The following is a 16,949-nucleotide window of genomic DNA, read 5'->3' as shown; positions in this document are numbered from 1 at the left end:
TTATGCATGTCTACATTGATTTTTGAACTCTTGGCGTGAGGTGTGTTGGCCACTAGGCTTGCAGACACTTCTCAGATTACTTTGGGGTAACGGCTAACGATCTCACAAGCGTATTAGTGCCTTGTTTATGCAAGTGAATGCCGCTCTATTTTCCTAGACAACCATTAGGACTAATGAACTTTGGGGGGGTATTCTCTCAAGTGCAGATTCCCCAATTATAGTGTAACTTGTCTTCCCTGCTATCTTCTGAAACAAAAAGACACTGCAAACTGTTAAGATGTTGCACACCTGATTTTGCAACTTCTTCAATAGGACGTTTGGTGACATGAGCCATGAATCCAACAATGGAGAAGATAACAAAACCAGCAAACATGCTTGTGCAAGAATTTATGCAGCACACTATGATGGAATCCCTGAAAAAAGAGACAGAGAGAGAAGAGGGTAGTAAAACTGTCCAAAGTCAGGATTTCAAGCAACATTCCTGTTGACAGGGCAAATTGTTTAAGGCTTATGATACTGTATTATAACTCTGTATATGTAGGATTAACTTTTTAAATACAAAAATTATCAGTGAACTCTAGCTAGTTTCTTCATTTGACAAAGAAGCCTTTCATTGGTCTGTCTCTTATTAAGGACTGTGTTTGTTTCCAGGGGAAAGTACTAATTCACATTACACTGATATGAGCTGGCTGAATGAATTTTGCTCAGGAATATTGGGACATGCAAAGGTAGCCTTACTGCCCTAGATGTCCCAGTCCCCAAGAGCCTGCAAAGAGGGGAAGTTTGATATTCTGACATTAAAAGTGGGGCTCTGCAGCAATATGTTGCAGCACCTAACAAAAGTGCTCCTGTTCAGAGTTCGAGCAATTCTTATAGGGCTGTTCAGGACTCACAGAAAGAAGGGAAGATGTCAGGATGAGGGGGAAAAGGAAAAGAGATACTTTAAATCTATCTTATTCACCTGAAATCTCTCCCTGCTATGCTATATAATGCTGAAAGTTGCCAGATCCATCTGAATTGCTTTATTGTTACATAGTTTAGTCATCCTCTCATATAAATGCTGAGAGTTGGAAGCAGATCAATATAGGGTCTCAATAAGATATTTCTTCATATTCCTCTAACCAAATGAAGCATAGATCTGGGTGGAGGCCACACTGAATGTAGGTCCTGGCTGAGAACCTTTTTTTAAAATGTAGAAACCACTACTAATACTTTTGAGTGGCTCCATTTTGCTGCCAAAACAGATAGGGACCAAAACATCCAAATAAAGTATTAGAAGGAATGATGTTGCCCACTTTGCATCTCATGAACAATAGGGAACAATACAGCTGCTCCTCCAGTATGGGAGGAATCTAGAAACACCATGTGCTCTGTGTGCAGCAGGAGAGAATCGTTCCCTTTCAGTTTCTGAGGGATTATGTTTGTGCCCTGTGAATTGTATCAAATATCCCCTATCTGCAGTATCTAGGAATCTAGGCTACTAAAGAATGGTAACTGCTTTACCTGTAAACATTGTTGTTGAAAGGGTTGTAACTTCCAAGAGCAATCAATGAGCCAAGACCCAGCCCATAGGAGAAAAAGATCTGTGTGGCAGCATCCAGCCATACCTAGTCATAAAGGACAAAGACAGGTCCACATTGCTATGATTGGTAGTTTATATATAGTTACAAACAGGTGATAATAAATAATGAGCGTGCAATGACAGTATGAGCAATACTACTGCAAATGGCCCAGAAATCAGTACAAGAGCTCTTGCTAGTGCAACATGCCTGGTGGGACAGGCTCTGGTGGGACAGGAGAAACCCCAGAACACCACATGGAGGGGAGAGCAGAAGGGGTTTCATTTAATGTGGCATGCAGAAACACTTGCTACAACAGAATGATCAGAAGAGTGCATCACTTGAACTTCTTCCCATAGGATTATTAGGTTACCAGGCCTGAATGCTTACCTCAGAGTCAGAGAGCTTCTCAAACTTAGGAGTTACATAGAATAAAATGCCTTCTCTTGCTCCAGGTAATGTTACTCCACGGAAGAACAAGATAATCAACATGATGTATGGATACGTGGCAGAGAAGTACACTACCTGAAACAAAGAATGGGGTGCGTAGCGTTAGAAGCAATGAGTTTAACACTGAGGTTTAAGAAATACAGGGGAAATAAATTTGGTGATGCTATACACATCTGAATCTAAGACTAGGGATGGGAAGTTCAGGCCTAGGGACCAAGTGCCATCCTTCAGACTTTCATACTAGGCCCTCATGACTCTTCCTAGGCCACACACCCCATCCCAGCCACTCCTCTTGTAAGCCCTGCTTTGCACCCTCCTTAAGTGTTTTTGCCTGGCTGCAATACTTACTGCTTGCCTGGATGGAGGACAGAGGAGATGTGCAACAGTGTGTGTAGAAACCAGCTTACTGAGAGACGGTAAAGTTCATATTAGTTGCTCTGCCTACTTTTGCCTCTGGCCTCACCCACGATTAGCATGTGGCGACCCCCAAAAAAGGTTACTAAGAAGGAAATGTGGCCCTCAAACTGAAAAAGTTTCCACTGCCCCCCATCTGAGACAGATGCAACAGTACTCTGCTGTTTCTTATTGCATGTTAAGCACAGGGCTACAGATTCCCCTCCTTGCTAGACATGGCCATGCTTGGTTCTCTTGTACGGATTGCCACCCTCCGCCTTTCATAGTTAAGTAAGTCTGCTCTTACTCACTTTTCCCACCACAGCAGTACCTATTTATCTACTTGCACTGGCGTGCTTTCGAACTGCTAGGTTGGCGGGAAGGTAAACAGTGTTTCCGTGTGCTCTGGCTTACGTCACGGTGTTCCGTTGCACCAGAAGCGTTTTAGTCATGCTGGCCACATGACCCAGAAAGCTGTCTGTGGACAAACACTGGCTCCCTCGGCCTGAAAGCAACATGAGCGCCACAACCCTATAGTCACCTTTGACTGGGCTTAACCGTCCAGGGGTCCTTTACCTTTAATTACTACTCACTTTTAAAAACTTAAAAGTTCAATTTGTACAGTAATGGAATATATATATGCATGCTTGAAATACAATTTACAGCAGAAAACAATAATCTTGTGGCGCCTTTAAAGCTTGCATGTTTTATCCAAGTTTATGAAAGTTTGTGCCATAATAAAATTTGTTAATATTAATGGTGTTGGAAGAGTCTTTATGTTTTTTGCTGCAATAGACTAGCACCACTATCCCTCTAGTAATTTACAGGGGTATCCAAAGAGTTTTAAAAAGGGCATTAACATTCATATCTCATGGAAGGATGTATCAGCAAGACTAGTCTATTTTGAAGCTTTAGAATTCTATGCTGACTCACATACAATGTACAAGCTTTTAGAACACATTCTTACCTTTCCTGTCCAGCCTACCCCCTTCCAGATGCAGAAATACACTAAAATCCAGGCAATTGCTAGAGTAATTGCTAATGGCCAACGGATCTGGCCTGGTTTTTCCAATCCATCTGTCATTTGGTGCATGTTACGTCTAAAATCAAAGAGGAAATGTATAAATTTCTTGAACTTAGCTGACCTTATACATCTAGTAAGAAATTAACTGAACATATTCATTGGGATGAGGAAAATATTTTTCTCAACTTACTCCCAGAATTCCAAAACAGCACTTGTCATGTTGGTGGTATTTGCTATACTATAATTTGAGAAACAGTGGTCTGTGTTCCAGGGGTTGTTACAGTGTCTCCATGGAAGATTCTAATTAAAAAGGCAAGGATAAAGAATGGGGAGAGAAGAATAAAAACATCAGTGTTTTTAAAGTCATCTTAAGAGCTAACAGCTAGTATACCATGCTTGCTTAGAAATGATAGCCAATGTTAACACTAAGCTGGTTTCAATCTTTCAGGGCATTAAGCTTCCACAGGGTTCATGCCTGTCAAGAATTATATTATGTTGTAACTTTTGTCTCTTAAATGTTCTTGACTTACATTATTATATATGCATACTTCTGAAGACACACAGTACATTATTGGACATGAAGAGTGGCACTGATCTAATCTTTTTCCAGCATTTCTGATTTACTCTTCACAATTAGGAAGAACTAAACATGCTTTCTTTTTCTTTTTTAAAGCTGAAACAAAAATTTAACTTGAGTTGAGTGTTTCTTTTCCTACTAGCCTTTTCTCTCAGACCCATTTTGTACGTTATTCTGGTGGAGGCTGCCAAAAAGAGCTCTACCACTTTATGGGTCCATTAGAAATGTGTTGGTTATGAATTCCTAGGCAAGCGCATCCTGAAACAATCAGATTGCAGGTCTATGTAGGAATTCTGCAGCACAACCAATTTGTGTGAGGTTGATTGAGGCCTGACTTTAACACACTTTATAACAGAAGGTGCTAGCCTGCTAGCCACCTGGAGCCTCTAGAAAGCACAACTCACACCACTTGCATTGAAGATGGGGGTCAGAAAAGCCCCTTGGGCTGACAGGATGTGATTATGTGTCATCCATTCCAGGGACTTCATGTGAAAAATGTATGGCTGCCCCTATGAACCCATGGAGGAAGCCATCAATCATGTGCTGTCAATCCCAGGGACAGCTCTGGCCAAATTTTCAATGGGTATGACAGCAGTTGTGCTTTCTAGCTGCTGCAGACAGCTAGTACCTGTTTAAAAAAGAAAGAGGGAGAAAATGTGTTAAAGCCAGCACTTGAGGCACTTTTTATTGTTAAAATATTAAATCTGTGCAGGGGGAAATGCACACAGATACTGGATAGAATACATGTATTGGTGAACACATGCAAAAGACAAATTAACCAGAACAAGACCGACACATCCATTCCTGCTGCCCATGCAACTGGGCTATGGCTGTACTGGACTTATGCAGCTGTTTTAAAACATGGGTTGTGTGAAATCTAAATGGAACCCCAACCAGCCATCTGGCTGCTGCATTTTTGGACCAATTGAAGTTTCCAAGTCATCTTCAAAGGCAGTCGCATATAGAGTTCCTTGTAATAATCCAGTCTGAAAATTACCAGAACCTGCAATATCATAGCCAAATAATCTCTGTTCAAGCCAGAGCTGGAAAAAGGCACTCCTAGCCTCTTAGGCCAGTTGAGCCTCCATTGACAAGCAGAATTCAGAAGAACCCTTAAACTGTGGACCTGCTCCTTCCATGGAAGTGCAACCCATCCAGAACAGGCTGTTCTTCCCAACTCCTGGATGTGAGAACTCAGGATGCATAACAGCTCTGTATTTTCTGAATTCAGCTTCAATTTATTGGCTCACATCCAGCCCGTCACTGTCTCCAAGCACAGGTTTAACATCTCAACTGTCTCTCCTGATTCAGTTGGAACAAAGAGATAGTGCTGGGTGTCATCTACACATTAAGGACACTTCACTCCAAATCTCCTGATGACAACTCCCAGAGACTTCATGTAGACTTTAAATAACATGGGAGACAAGATGGGACCCTGTGGGAAACCACAAAAAACTTCCATGACACCAAATAGTAGCCTCTCATAATGGCTTTCTGGAAATGGTCCTGGGGGTAGGAGTGGAACCACTGAAGTACAGTGCCCCCAACCTCCCTGAGATGCTCCAGAGTGATACTGTGGCCAACAGTATCAAAAGCTGCTAAAAGATTGAGAATCAGCAGAGTCACACACCCTCTATCTTTCTCTCCAAAAATGTGATCAACTAGGGCAACCGAGGCAGTTATAGTGCCATGGTCAGGCCTGAGGCCAGATTGGAATGGATCCAAGGAATCGGTTTCCTCCTAGCATGCCTGAAGTTGGACCACCACTACCTTCTCAAGCATATCAAGGGTATGGTCCCTGGGTGCAGGGAGCTCTTCTTAAGGAGGGAACCAACCAATGCCTCTTTAAGTAAAGCATTAATCACTCCCTAGGCCCACCTAATTAACCTTCTATGGCTCGCTCTAAGAAGATAAGATGTGCAAGAGTCAAGGGGGCAGTTCTTCAAGAAACTTGTCCAGATTAAGCAAAACACACACACACACAAAAACACAACACCATTCACCACTTGAAAAAACTCTTTTGGGTGACTACTTGCAGATGTGATGGTAGTGGAGAAGTAAGCTTTCTTTGCCACCATCATTCGGTAGGCAGGGTGGTGTGGTTGGTTATATGTGAACATGCCCTAAAGTTTTGAAATAGCTGTATTCCACCTCAAGGTTGATGTGAGAGACAGTAAAGAAATAGTTAAAAATAAATATATGGACCTGTGGAATAGAGGAAGGCCATTGCTATATGAACTTCTGGCTGCCTCTGGAAATTAAAGCTATATATTAGGCCAGCATGTTGCCATGATGTGTTTTATGGACCAAAACATTGTAATACCTGTTGGAATAACAGAATCTCAAAATGCTATGAGTGGAACTTTGAGTGGTCAAGGAACCAGCATGACTTCCTAACAACACTATTAGGTCCTAATCTATGTCCATACACAACCGTTGTTCTCCAGTTTTCAAGTTTATCCAATTTAAATCATTTCCCTATGCAACAGAAAGGAGAAGCTGAAATGATTTGTCCATTAGGTAGACAATTCAGCAAGTAAAGTAACTTGTGAAGAAGTTGGTGAGGGATTGGTGAGCGGAGTGAGCAGGGGGGCAAAACTTCCCTATGTAAATAAATAAAATGATATATTTATTATTATTATTATTATTATTATTATTATTATTATTATTTTAAAGTAGTTCAGCTAATCAAGCTGAGCTGTAATGAGGGTTTTTTAAACATGAGAAGAAAGATCACTTACTGTGGTGAAAGAGTTGTATAAGTAATATATGGCCCAGGAAATAATCACAATGTAGTAAATATTAAGCCAGAAGGACAGGACAGCAGCAGCTAATCCCACACCTATAGGGAGAAAAGCATATCAGAGCATTTTAGGACTCATATTCTTAGCAGTAGAATTTCAGAATATAACAATAATAAGTACATTTGGAGGGATGTAAACCTAAATAAGACAAAATTGCTATGTGTTTTTGCGCACTTATACTAAGATGAAAACGGTTATGAGAAAGTAGTGGTTACGTGAACTGCAGTTTGAGGTACCAGTCTTCTTAATGAGGGTTGAAGAGTAGCACAAAAAAACTACACTTTCAGTTTATGTTTCTACAAAGTCAGACAACCCTTTTGCTATGGGCAGGGAGCAACCACGTGAAGGGGGAAGAGATCTCACAAGAAATGTCACTATGTGCACTACAAGCAAGCAAATTAGGGTTGTTGGGCAAAGGAAAGAGAGTGCATCTTTAGAAAGCAGTGTTCTGTTGCCAAATGAAATAAGGGTTCTGAATGTTTAGCCAGCCTACAGCTGGAAAACAATATACTGAGAAATTGAGACTGAGGATAATACATTGCAACACTGGCCATAGTCAAGAGATGTGTATGGAAAGAAAAATAGGATAAAGGGTGGAGATGCCTGGGATTAATTTCCAGAATAACCTGGTTATTCTGTCTATCTTTCTCATATAGACAGAGTTTACACTGGCTTGTTGTAAAAGTGCAATTTCAGAGTTATGTAAACATCATTTTATTATTTCTTTTGCAATAAATATTTATTGGTTTGGTGCATCTTTTAATATACTTAAATAACTTTGAATTCTTAGTTTAGAAAAAGTGGGCCAGTATTAAATTGATCAAAGAATGACCTGAATCTTAACACCTACTATGGTATTGATAGCAATGTATTTAACTCAACACTGTACCTTTGAACATTGGAGCAAGCTTCCAAACTCCAAGACCTCCTATGGATGTGTATTGCCCAAGTGAACATTCCAAAAGAAACAGGGGAACTCCAGCAAAAATTAAAGTAAGGAAATATGGAATCAGGAAAGCTCCTGAAAGGATACAAAAAATGAGCAATTATACTGAAAGCCAACATATGTATCATTAAGCAAGAATTCAACATTCATTTTTCCTTTAAATGCAGCAGAAAGCAAATGAACACTATTTGTAACCTAGTTGCTCTAGGTCTCCTCTGATACTATTGCCCTAATCGTATGCATGGTTAGGGATATGCTTTGCTGTTTTGCAGTGTGAGCTGAGTCACATGTTACAAAGAATGCTTGCAGATGAGTTTCTGCCTCATTGTTTTTGATAGGAGCAGACAGTCTTCACCAGCAGTTAATACCACCAGGAGGGTCTTGCTTTGTGTCACAGCAAGAATGAGCTACTCTTGCTACTGAGCATCCTGACATAACCTTGACCTGGCTGCAGAACTTGGCTTTTTGGTGCCATACTTAGTCTGAAAGAGACTGCTTTCCTGTTAAAGGCAAAACCAGATGTTCTCATAGTACACAAGGCAAATCCTTTTTCTAAAACCTAGCTGCTGTGGCTGCCGCCAAATATAATAGTATATCATGGTGGCACTCTGAATGGGACGAGGCAAAGAATAAGCAGAGCAGTCCCTGTGAGCCTCTTTGCTCTCCTCCAAATGGATAATAGGGAAAGTGTTCTGCTGCCTTCCAAACCAACCAGATGGGAACTCAAAATACATCAATTGTCGTCCTCCACTGAAGTGATTGCCTATCATAGCCAAGGAATCCAGTGTGCAAGTAGTAAAATCTGTTTAGCGTGCCTTTCCAAAAAGCATTAACATGCAGTTTGAAAGACCTGTGTTAAGAACTTCAGCCTGCTCTCCCTTCTCTGCTGCTGGTCTTGTAAGATTAACAGGAAGTAGTGGATTCTGATCAAAAATATTTAGCACTTAATTACATAAACTGAAATAAGTACCTCCTCCATTTTTTCCACAAAGGTATGGAAACCGCCAAACATTTCCTAAGCCAATCGCATAGCCAACACAGGACATAAGAAAGTCAAATTTCCCCTTCCAGGTGTCTCTGTCTGGAATATCTCCTTTTTTCTTCTGCACCTTGACCACCAGTGTCTTAGGCTTGTCATTGGTGATTGAGGCATCACTGAGTTCTGTGGAGATTTGTCCGTCAGCTACTTTTGTTCCATTTGTTGCCATGTCTCTAGGTTTAGATGGAGAGGCTCTCGCAGCTGGACGAGAAATGTCAGCACCAGTCCACGTGGACAGCAGCTTTGCGGCTGTTGACTACCCAACCAAAGCTTGATGGGGTTGTTAAAATATCAGTGGAGGTGATGCTTGAGTGTGTTAAAATCCAAACAGGTATCTTGTAATAGGTGTCCGTATTGATCTGCAAAACAAGACCAGGAGACTTTTTAAATTGGGCCTTACACAGAAACGATCACAGTTAAATTCAAATCCTTTCAGTAACTTGAATGTATTTTCAGATTGTGCCCTTGATCACAACCAGCCATGAAAGTGTACTTTTTATCTAAATATAGGAGTCTTTCTTGGAATGAGTGGGAGTTTAACACATGACATTTGTCAACACCCAACAATTCACAAAACAAATGATGCACGTATAAATGCACAACACTATGTTTTTCAAAATTACACTCAGGTGTTTTTTAAGTTATTAAGAAAAAACACATGAGGAAGTAGCAATCATAAAATGAAGATGAAAGGCAGAAGCCTTGTGGGTGTGGGGCTCCCAGGTTTGGGAAATAGACCAGTTGCCTGTTCTTAATGGGGTTGCTCCCTTCCCGAAGGAGAGTGTACATAGCTTGGGAGGTAGACGTTTCCTCAGTGGTCAGAAATGCTTCCTTCCAGCATTGGCTGGTAATCCAGCTATGGCTGTTTCTGGGCAGGGAGAGTTTGGCCATAGTGTTGCAGGCCTTAGTAACCTCTAGATGGGACTACTGTTGTGTGCTCTACATGGACCTACCCTTGAGGCTGGTTCAGAAATTACAGATGCTGCTGAATACTGCACCCTGGAACAGCTCTGCATCAGCATATTACTGGAAACTGCAATGGCTAAGCTCAAGGTATTATTATTTGTGTTCTTTAAAGGAACAAGTTACCTGAAAGACTGCCTTATACACCAACCAGATCACTGTGATCATCTAGAGAAGCCACACATTCCTTTATCTTCTACTTGATTCAAGGGTTTCAGCGTAGTGGCACTGATCTTATTGAAATTAGATGGACACCTACAATTCTGATGTTTTGTCATCTGTTGAAAACGTTTTAATTTCTCAAATGTTTTAGATAATTAATCCTGTTTATTGTTAGTCATTTGGTTCTAGTTATGATTTTATCAATGGTGGTTATACTTTTTTAGTGCCCACCACCACCATCACAATAACTTTCTTATGAATTAGGTGGTTTAACCATAGAAACAAAAAATAAATCAAATACTTGATAAATCAAATAAATAAACAATAAAACCCTTAATCTTTTCTCAAAGGTTGGATTTTAAAGGGTTAGCAAATCATTACACTTTATGGACTGTCTAAGGCATTTAAACATAGGAAGCTGTCTTATACTGAGTCAGAACTTTGACCGATTTAGATCAGTATTGTCTACTATGAATGACAGTGGCTCAATAGGATTTAAATCGAGTCTTTTTTGGGCCTACCTGAAGATGCCAAGGACTGAGCCTGGGATCCTTTGCATGCAGAGCTTGTGCTTTGCCACTGAACTATGACTGTTCTCCTTTTGGGGTTGTGGGAACCGCTCCCTGGAAAGCTGCTCCCATACCATTAGGACACCATTCAGGTGTGTCTCAAGTATCTGAATGCAGTGTGCAATTATTTTGCTCTGCGAATTGGTCATAATGCTATTCTTACTTGAACAACATAAGAAACAAAGGGAAACCTTCTTAGGATTCAGGTCTAACTTTGCACCTTAACTTGCATGTTCCCTTGATCGCTGCTGGATTTCTTTGAAGAAAAACAAACAGGCAATATGCATGCCAACAAGTATACTTTATGATTACGATAATACAATATTGTTTAATGGCATTAATAATTGCTTTTGTAGTACACATTTCAGGTAAATGAACCAAGACAAGGCAGAGAGAACCATCATAATCAGAAGCTGAAATGATCACAAATGTTGTGATCATTTCAACTAGCAGTTTATAATTATCACATTATTTTTTATGATACCTTTGTCACACTGTGTACTAATGGAATCACAGAATCGTTGAGTTGGAAGGGAGCCCAAGGGTCATCTAGTCCAACCTCATACAATGCAGGAATCTCAACTAAAGCATCCCTGGCAGATGGCCATCTAATGTCTGCTTAGAAACCTCCATCAAAGGAGAGTCCTCCCAAGATATTTTACTTTGTTGCCCTTTCAGATAACTCCCATGCAAAAAACAAACAAACCACCAAATATTTATATTTTACAATGGACTGCACAGTAGCTGCCTATGCTTATAGCAATGAAACTTAAACTTTTTTAAATAGAACACGAACCCATAGGATAGTATGCAACTAAGCTCTCCTCAAAGTAGACCTGTTGGACTTAATAGACTTAAGTTAGTTCTGTCCATTAATTTCAATGGGTCTACTCTGAGTGGACCAGCATTGGATGTAACCCATGCATTTCAACTTTCATTATTTGAAAGAGCTAGAAGATAAAATGAATATTTAGTATTAAGCATATAATGAATGCAAGCTTTGGTTTAAAAAAATAGCTCAGTGAATGCCTAATGGACAATTGTTGCACTGTCAGTATGACTGATGAGGAACCCATCAGTGATAAATTATAATCCAAATATATTAGCTTTTCAATTACAGCCTTCTGGCCATTATTTCCAATCAAAATGTCAGTAATCGGAACTCTTTTCTATAAATCCTTAGCTAAACTGTTCTCCCCTTTATTCTACAGTTGCATCTCAGAGAAGCAGCATTGTATTTAGACCAATCTTTTTGAATCTGCTGGGTAAAGAACAATTTAGCGTGCCTGCACTTTGTCCACCATTGCATTCAGTCACTGGCATCCAGCATTTTTAGAAATGTGTGTACCTCCATTTGAAGTACAATTCCCTCTGCTTGTTGTGATTATATTACACAATCAAATCCATTTTATACACAGAATCTGGTAGAGTAAGACTTTGTAAAGACAAGTCATGCATTTTACTGGGACCAGCTCAAATTTTATGAGATTTTCATGGGTCTCTGTAGTCCTCAATGTGTTGGGCTTCCTTTGCTCATCATAATCCACACTAGATTAAATTTTCACTTTACTGTGGTGAACTTCCATTTTATTTTATTGTCTTGTAAAAATTGATATTTCTTGCCTTTATTCCATTTGATCACACGGCAGACAAAAAAGAAAAATGGAAGGATGAGCCAATTAAGATGAAAATGAAAAGATGAGCTGATGAAATGGAAGAATTTCTTTCTTTTTTCCTTCCAAAGAGCATCACTTGCCTTGCAGTCATCTGGGTTTGTAAACATTGCTGATTCACAAGTTCAAGTAGGAATCAGTTCTTTGGGAACTGTTATATTTCTCTATGTATGCTGATGAAGTAAAGGACATGGGAAGATAACCTTCCTTAACTTTTTTGATTGTAATTGTAAATGTGAAAAAAGAGGGGTTGTTGGAAAAGGGTTATAGTACTCAGATTCCACATGAGCACCAACATTTGCTAATAGCATTACCCTATTCTCAGGGGCAAAGACACATTATTTGCATTCCCAAATTCACCCTAAGGGCCGTTCTTTCAAATTTGAGTTCAGAATATTCTGTCCTGCCCCCAATTCATTTTTTTTAAGCCTAACAATCTAATTCAAAAAGGAGTGTAGATTTGTGTGCAGAATATTGAGACACCTGTAAAAAATACCCACAATGAATGTGAGTTTCTTTATCTAGGAGAAAGATTAATGGCATCACCGAATAATAGAAATGTGGCTGAAATAGCCAGTGCACAAATTTCTAGCACCACCTACTGATGAAAATTAGAAGCACAAATGAGGTGTTTCTTTTTTCTTTTTATCAGTACATTGTTATCAAGATTTCCAGTTTTGTTTTCCAGTTTAAAATAAGTGCAATAAGCGCAATATTTGCTCAGATTTCCCAAATCACAATTTTTTAGTATGCAAAATCATATTTTTAATTGATTAGGTGTGAGAATTATGTGAATACCTTTGCATAACTTTGTCCAACTCCTTTGCATAAGGCTCTAGGTCCAGAATGGCACTATTACCAAAAATTTTAACCAAACCAAGATGTTATTTATTGGGGCTTCCACCACAGTTCCACCACTTTGTATTCAGGATTTAGACAAAAACAGTGAAATTTTGGTTAGAGTTGTTGAAACACACAACACAAGCTTTTTCAACAACTAGAAAGAACTAAAACAGGACATTTAGTATTGACTCAGCCCTGTATACAATGTTAAAATAATGCTGGGCTTGAAAAATAAGCACCAGAAAGCTCTAAAAAGGAGGAATGAATGGCATACAATCCTGTCAAGGTTAGGGGAAACTTTAATAAATAAATTATGCCATCACATTCATGTATTTAAGAGGCAGGCACAGCCAAATAATAGATTAGCATTTACGAACTTAGCTCCATAAAAAAATAAATCTAATACGCCCTTCTACTGCTTTATGCTGCTCTTCTGAACTGTACTATTTTCATGTTTTTTATTTATTTATTTTATTATTTGAGTCACCCTGGAAACACATGTAGTAATATATGTGTTAATGTTGTTGTTGTTGTTTAGTCATTTAGTCGTGTCTGACTCTTCGTGACCCCATGGACCAGAGCACGCCAGGCACTCCTGTCTTCCACTGCCTCCCACAGTTTGGTCAAACTCATGCTGGTAGCTTCGAGAACACTGTCCAACCATCTCATCCTCTGTCGTCCGCTTCTCCTTATGCCCTCCATCTTTCCCAACATCAGGGTCTTTTCCAGGGAGTCTTCTCTTCTCATGAGGTGGCCAAAGTATTGGAGCCTCAGCTTCACGATCTGTCCTTCCAGTGAGCACTCAGGGCTGATTTCCTTAAGAATGGATACGTTTGATCTTCTTGCAGTCCATGGGACTCTCAAGAGTCTCCTCCAGCACCATAATTCAAAAGCATCAATTCTTCGGCGATCAGCCTTCTTTATGGTCCAGCTCTCACTTCCATACATCACTATTGGGAAAACCATAGCTTTAACTATACGGGCCTTTGTTGGCAAGGTGATATCTCTGCTTTTTAAAATGCTGTCTCCTATACGGGCCTTTGCTGGCACGATATGTGTTAATAATCATTTACAAATAATAACCAGCAACCCAGTGTGCAGGAAGTGAAATAGCTTGAAACTACATTGGCCACAAAATTGAGAAATTCACTGCTGCCAAACCTTAAAACAACCCTGTCTATAATGATATGATGAAAAGTCAAGGTATGATGGAAAATGTAACTAAAATAGTAGTTTACTGTTGACCAGTATAAGCAAAGATGTTACTATACAACAGAGTCAGCTTTCATACACTTCCTCAGCTGCATGGAAATTGCTTCCCTGTTGTGTTGATTACAGAAGACCAGTTGTTTCATCTTCTGCGGTCTCCCCTCATATCCAACAGCCTTCAAACACTTAATTTTGGACACAGAACAGTGTCATACAGAGATGGTGTTGAATATACTCATTATGTTGCTAGGACTTTCTATGGAAACATTAGATGCAGTGAAAGACAGACTTAGGTCATACATTAGATGAACATGCTTGGGAAAAAACTTGCACCACTGAAACAAACATGTCCACACGTCAGGGTCCATGCTCTTAAAACAATGCAGTGGTAGTTCAGAAACCTAGTACAGTTTTGTAATATGGAAGCAGGCATTTCTCAAGAAACTGAAGAAATTGCAGGAGTAGGAGAACTCATGTATATATTTGGTGGGAGTGCTTGACTGTTAACACAAGAAATGCTGACCAGAAATGCTGACAATCTTAAGTGAATTAATTTACCCCTCAGTTGCTTCTTAGAAATGTGTTTGAAGGTAACAATTCGGAAGTGAAATTTAAGGAATTACTAAAATTTCTGATAACTGCAGCACATCTACCCATTGCACAGAAGTGGAAGATACTCAAAACACTGGCTTCTTAAATGGTATAATTTGTTTTCGGAATTCCATTGAAAGCTGAACTCTTTTATTAGTCAAGTCAAACATAAAAGCTTGTGGCCACCTGAAGCACTCAAGGTGCTAGGAACTGATTAAAAAGAACTACAAATGATTATATTTCAGACTTTAGTGAAAGCCATGAGAATTTTTTTTTTAATATCTTAGGTTGGAAATGAGGAAGATCCTGAATTAGAAAAATGTACATGGTCTTTACCTTTGCATGTCTTGAGAACCATGAAAAACTAGGCCTTTAGTTCCTGAGGCTACATGAACGCTTTGTCTCAGACTGCCCTGATTCTCTCCAGCTCCTAGCAGAAATAAACCCCAGGCTTCACTGTCATGTCTCTCTACAGCAATTCAATTACTGCTTCCACTCCCGTTGGCTGCTTTACTGCTACACGAGTGACTCTTTATATTAGCTGCAGCTGGGCTAGCTGGTGCCTAAAGGCACGGTCGGGAAGTAGCAATGGCAAAGACTTTGCATAAAGACGGAGAGTCAAAGCCTGTATGTTTTCTTCATATTAAGGTCATCTTTGCATCCGCAGAGGAATACTATTGTCAATATTAGATTAATATTGTCCTGTCTTTTTAAATGGGAACGGCTAGTCCAGTCTCTCACAAATATGGAGGAAACACTTCGTAAGTTAGAGATACAAAGGCATTCGTTGCCTTTAAAATTACCGTAAGTGACTCTTTCTACCCTCAGTCTGTTTAGGATTGCCAGCTTGCAGCCCGAAGAACCTTCCTTTAGTTTAATGTCCTGCCCCCACCCCAAAGGATGGTGGTTACAGTTTCTTCTACCCTCCCCATCATTCAATCCACTTACACATCCTCCCTGTGTTAGGAAAACAGGAGATTACAGAGGAACAACTTTATCTGTCAACAAAGAGCCAGGTCCCTTTTAATTATGCTTGGATTTAATGCCCCCCCAATACTTAGTTCTTTTGGATCACTTTTTCGGGGGGGGGATGACTAACAAATTTAAATAATAATAATATTTTAGTATGTCTTTAGATGCTTTCTTAATGAAGTTATTCAGCTTTTACAAGGCTAACTCAACAGAGACATTGCTTAGCTTGTATTTCATGACTAGTGACTGCTGGAAGATGGGGATTAAGAACTATTTTCCCCGGGGTGGTTCATTGAAGGACACTGGCTCACCCATATGGGCATCCAAGATGCAGAGCTCCATGGCCAATAATGTATGTACAGTGCCTGGAATCACAGATAGACTGTTCTACTGAAATAAGAGGAAACCAGAGCTTATAATTTCTGTCCCTCCAATACATAGGAGAGATAAGAGAGAATTAATGAGTCATAAAGCAGCTGCTCATTCTTGGCTGACCACCTATAAGAGGAAGACAAAACCTTAGGCTTCTCCCCCCCCCCCAAAAAAAGAAGTTGTATCAAGACATGGCACCCTGTAGCCTAACAGCATGTTAGAAAGTCAGTACTTCCAGAGGCAACATTGCCATAATAAAATTAGACCATAGTACAGAGCATCCCCTCTGGTGAGTACAAAGCACTAAAAAGATAACTTCCTCTCTTTTATGGCTGCGGGGATGCAGCAGCCTGCAGAGTCTGGCAGATGTAAAATGGGGACAGGCTTGCAGCATGTGGATGGAGCCTGCCTAACGGTTGCCCTTTGGCCCAGTCTGGTTTGTAGGAGGGCAAACAGAATGTGCAGTGCTAAGAAGAGTTTTGTGTCCTTAATACTGTACAGGGCTCCTGCTGCACACCAGCTTGAACTGCAACAGCAACAGGCGTGTTTTTGAGGGGGAAAGATCTTACAAGCTTGAACAGCTGTCCACCCTTTAGCTCCCTGTGTTTCAGATGGAATGCTTCCCCTCTCCCAACTGCCACCACAGAGCTGCCTAATATTGCCCTGAGGAATGAGAGAGAGAAGTCGGAACAGGCAGGCCATTATTTATCTCCTAAAAAGTGGCCTGGCCTAGCCATCCCTCCTCTTTCTTTGGCCAACTTTTTATTGGCACCCTAATTTGCCATCACAGGTTTACTCACAAA

At 40.1% G+C, this 16,949-nt stretch overlaps 1 protein-coding gene across 2 annotated transcripts in view; it reads right to left on the bottom strand.

Moving 5' to 3' along the window:
* The window catches only part of SLC6A1 (solute carrier family 6 member 1), a 75,551-nt gene that overhangs the window by 13,480 nt on the left and 45,122 nt on the right, over nucleotides 1–16,949 (bottom strand). For both annotated transcript variants that reach the window (XM_080994200.1, XM_080994201.1), the window contains exons 2-9: nucleotides 8,724–9,151; nucleotides 7,697–7,828; nucleotides 6,745–6,845; nucleotides 3,617–3,726; nucleotides 3,370–3,502; nucleotides 1,950–2,084; nucleotides 1,504–1,607; nucleotides 289–413 (exon numbers count right to left, since the gene is read on the bottom strand). In XM_080994200.1, coding sequence (XP_080850326.1) covers nucleotides 289–413; nucleotides 1,504–1,607; nucleotides 1,950–2,084; nucleotides 3,370–3,502; nucleotides 3,617–3,726; nucleotides 6,745–6,845; nucleotides 7,697–7,828; nucleotides 8,724–8,961 — 1,078 coding nt within the window. In that variant the 5' untranslated portion in view covers nucleotides 8,962–9,151. The remainder of the gene's footprint in view (nucleotides 1–288; nucleotides 414–1,503; nucleotides 1,608–1,949; nucleotides 2,085–3,369; nucleotides 3,503–3,616; nucleotides 3,727–6,744; nucleotides 6,846–7,696; nucleotides 7,829–8,723; nucleotides 9,152–16,949) is intronic.

The sequence above is a fragment of the Podarcis pityusensis genome (assembly GCF_964106645.2).
Source record: "Podarcis pityusensis genome assembly, chromosome: 2".
NCBI lineage: Eukaryota > Metazoa > Chordata > Lepidosauria > Squamata > Lacertidae > Podarcis > Podarcis pityusensis.
Note: the sequence above shows the minus strand (reverse complement) of the source record. Positions and strands in the feature narration are given on the sequence as shown.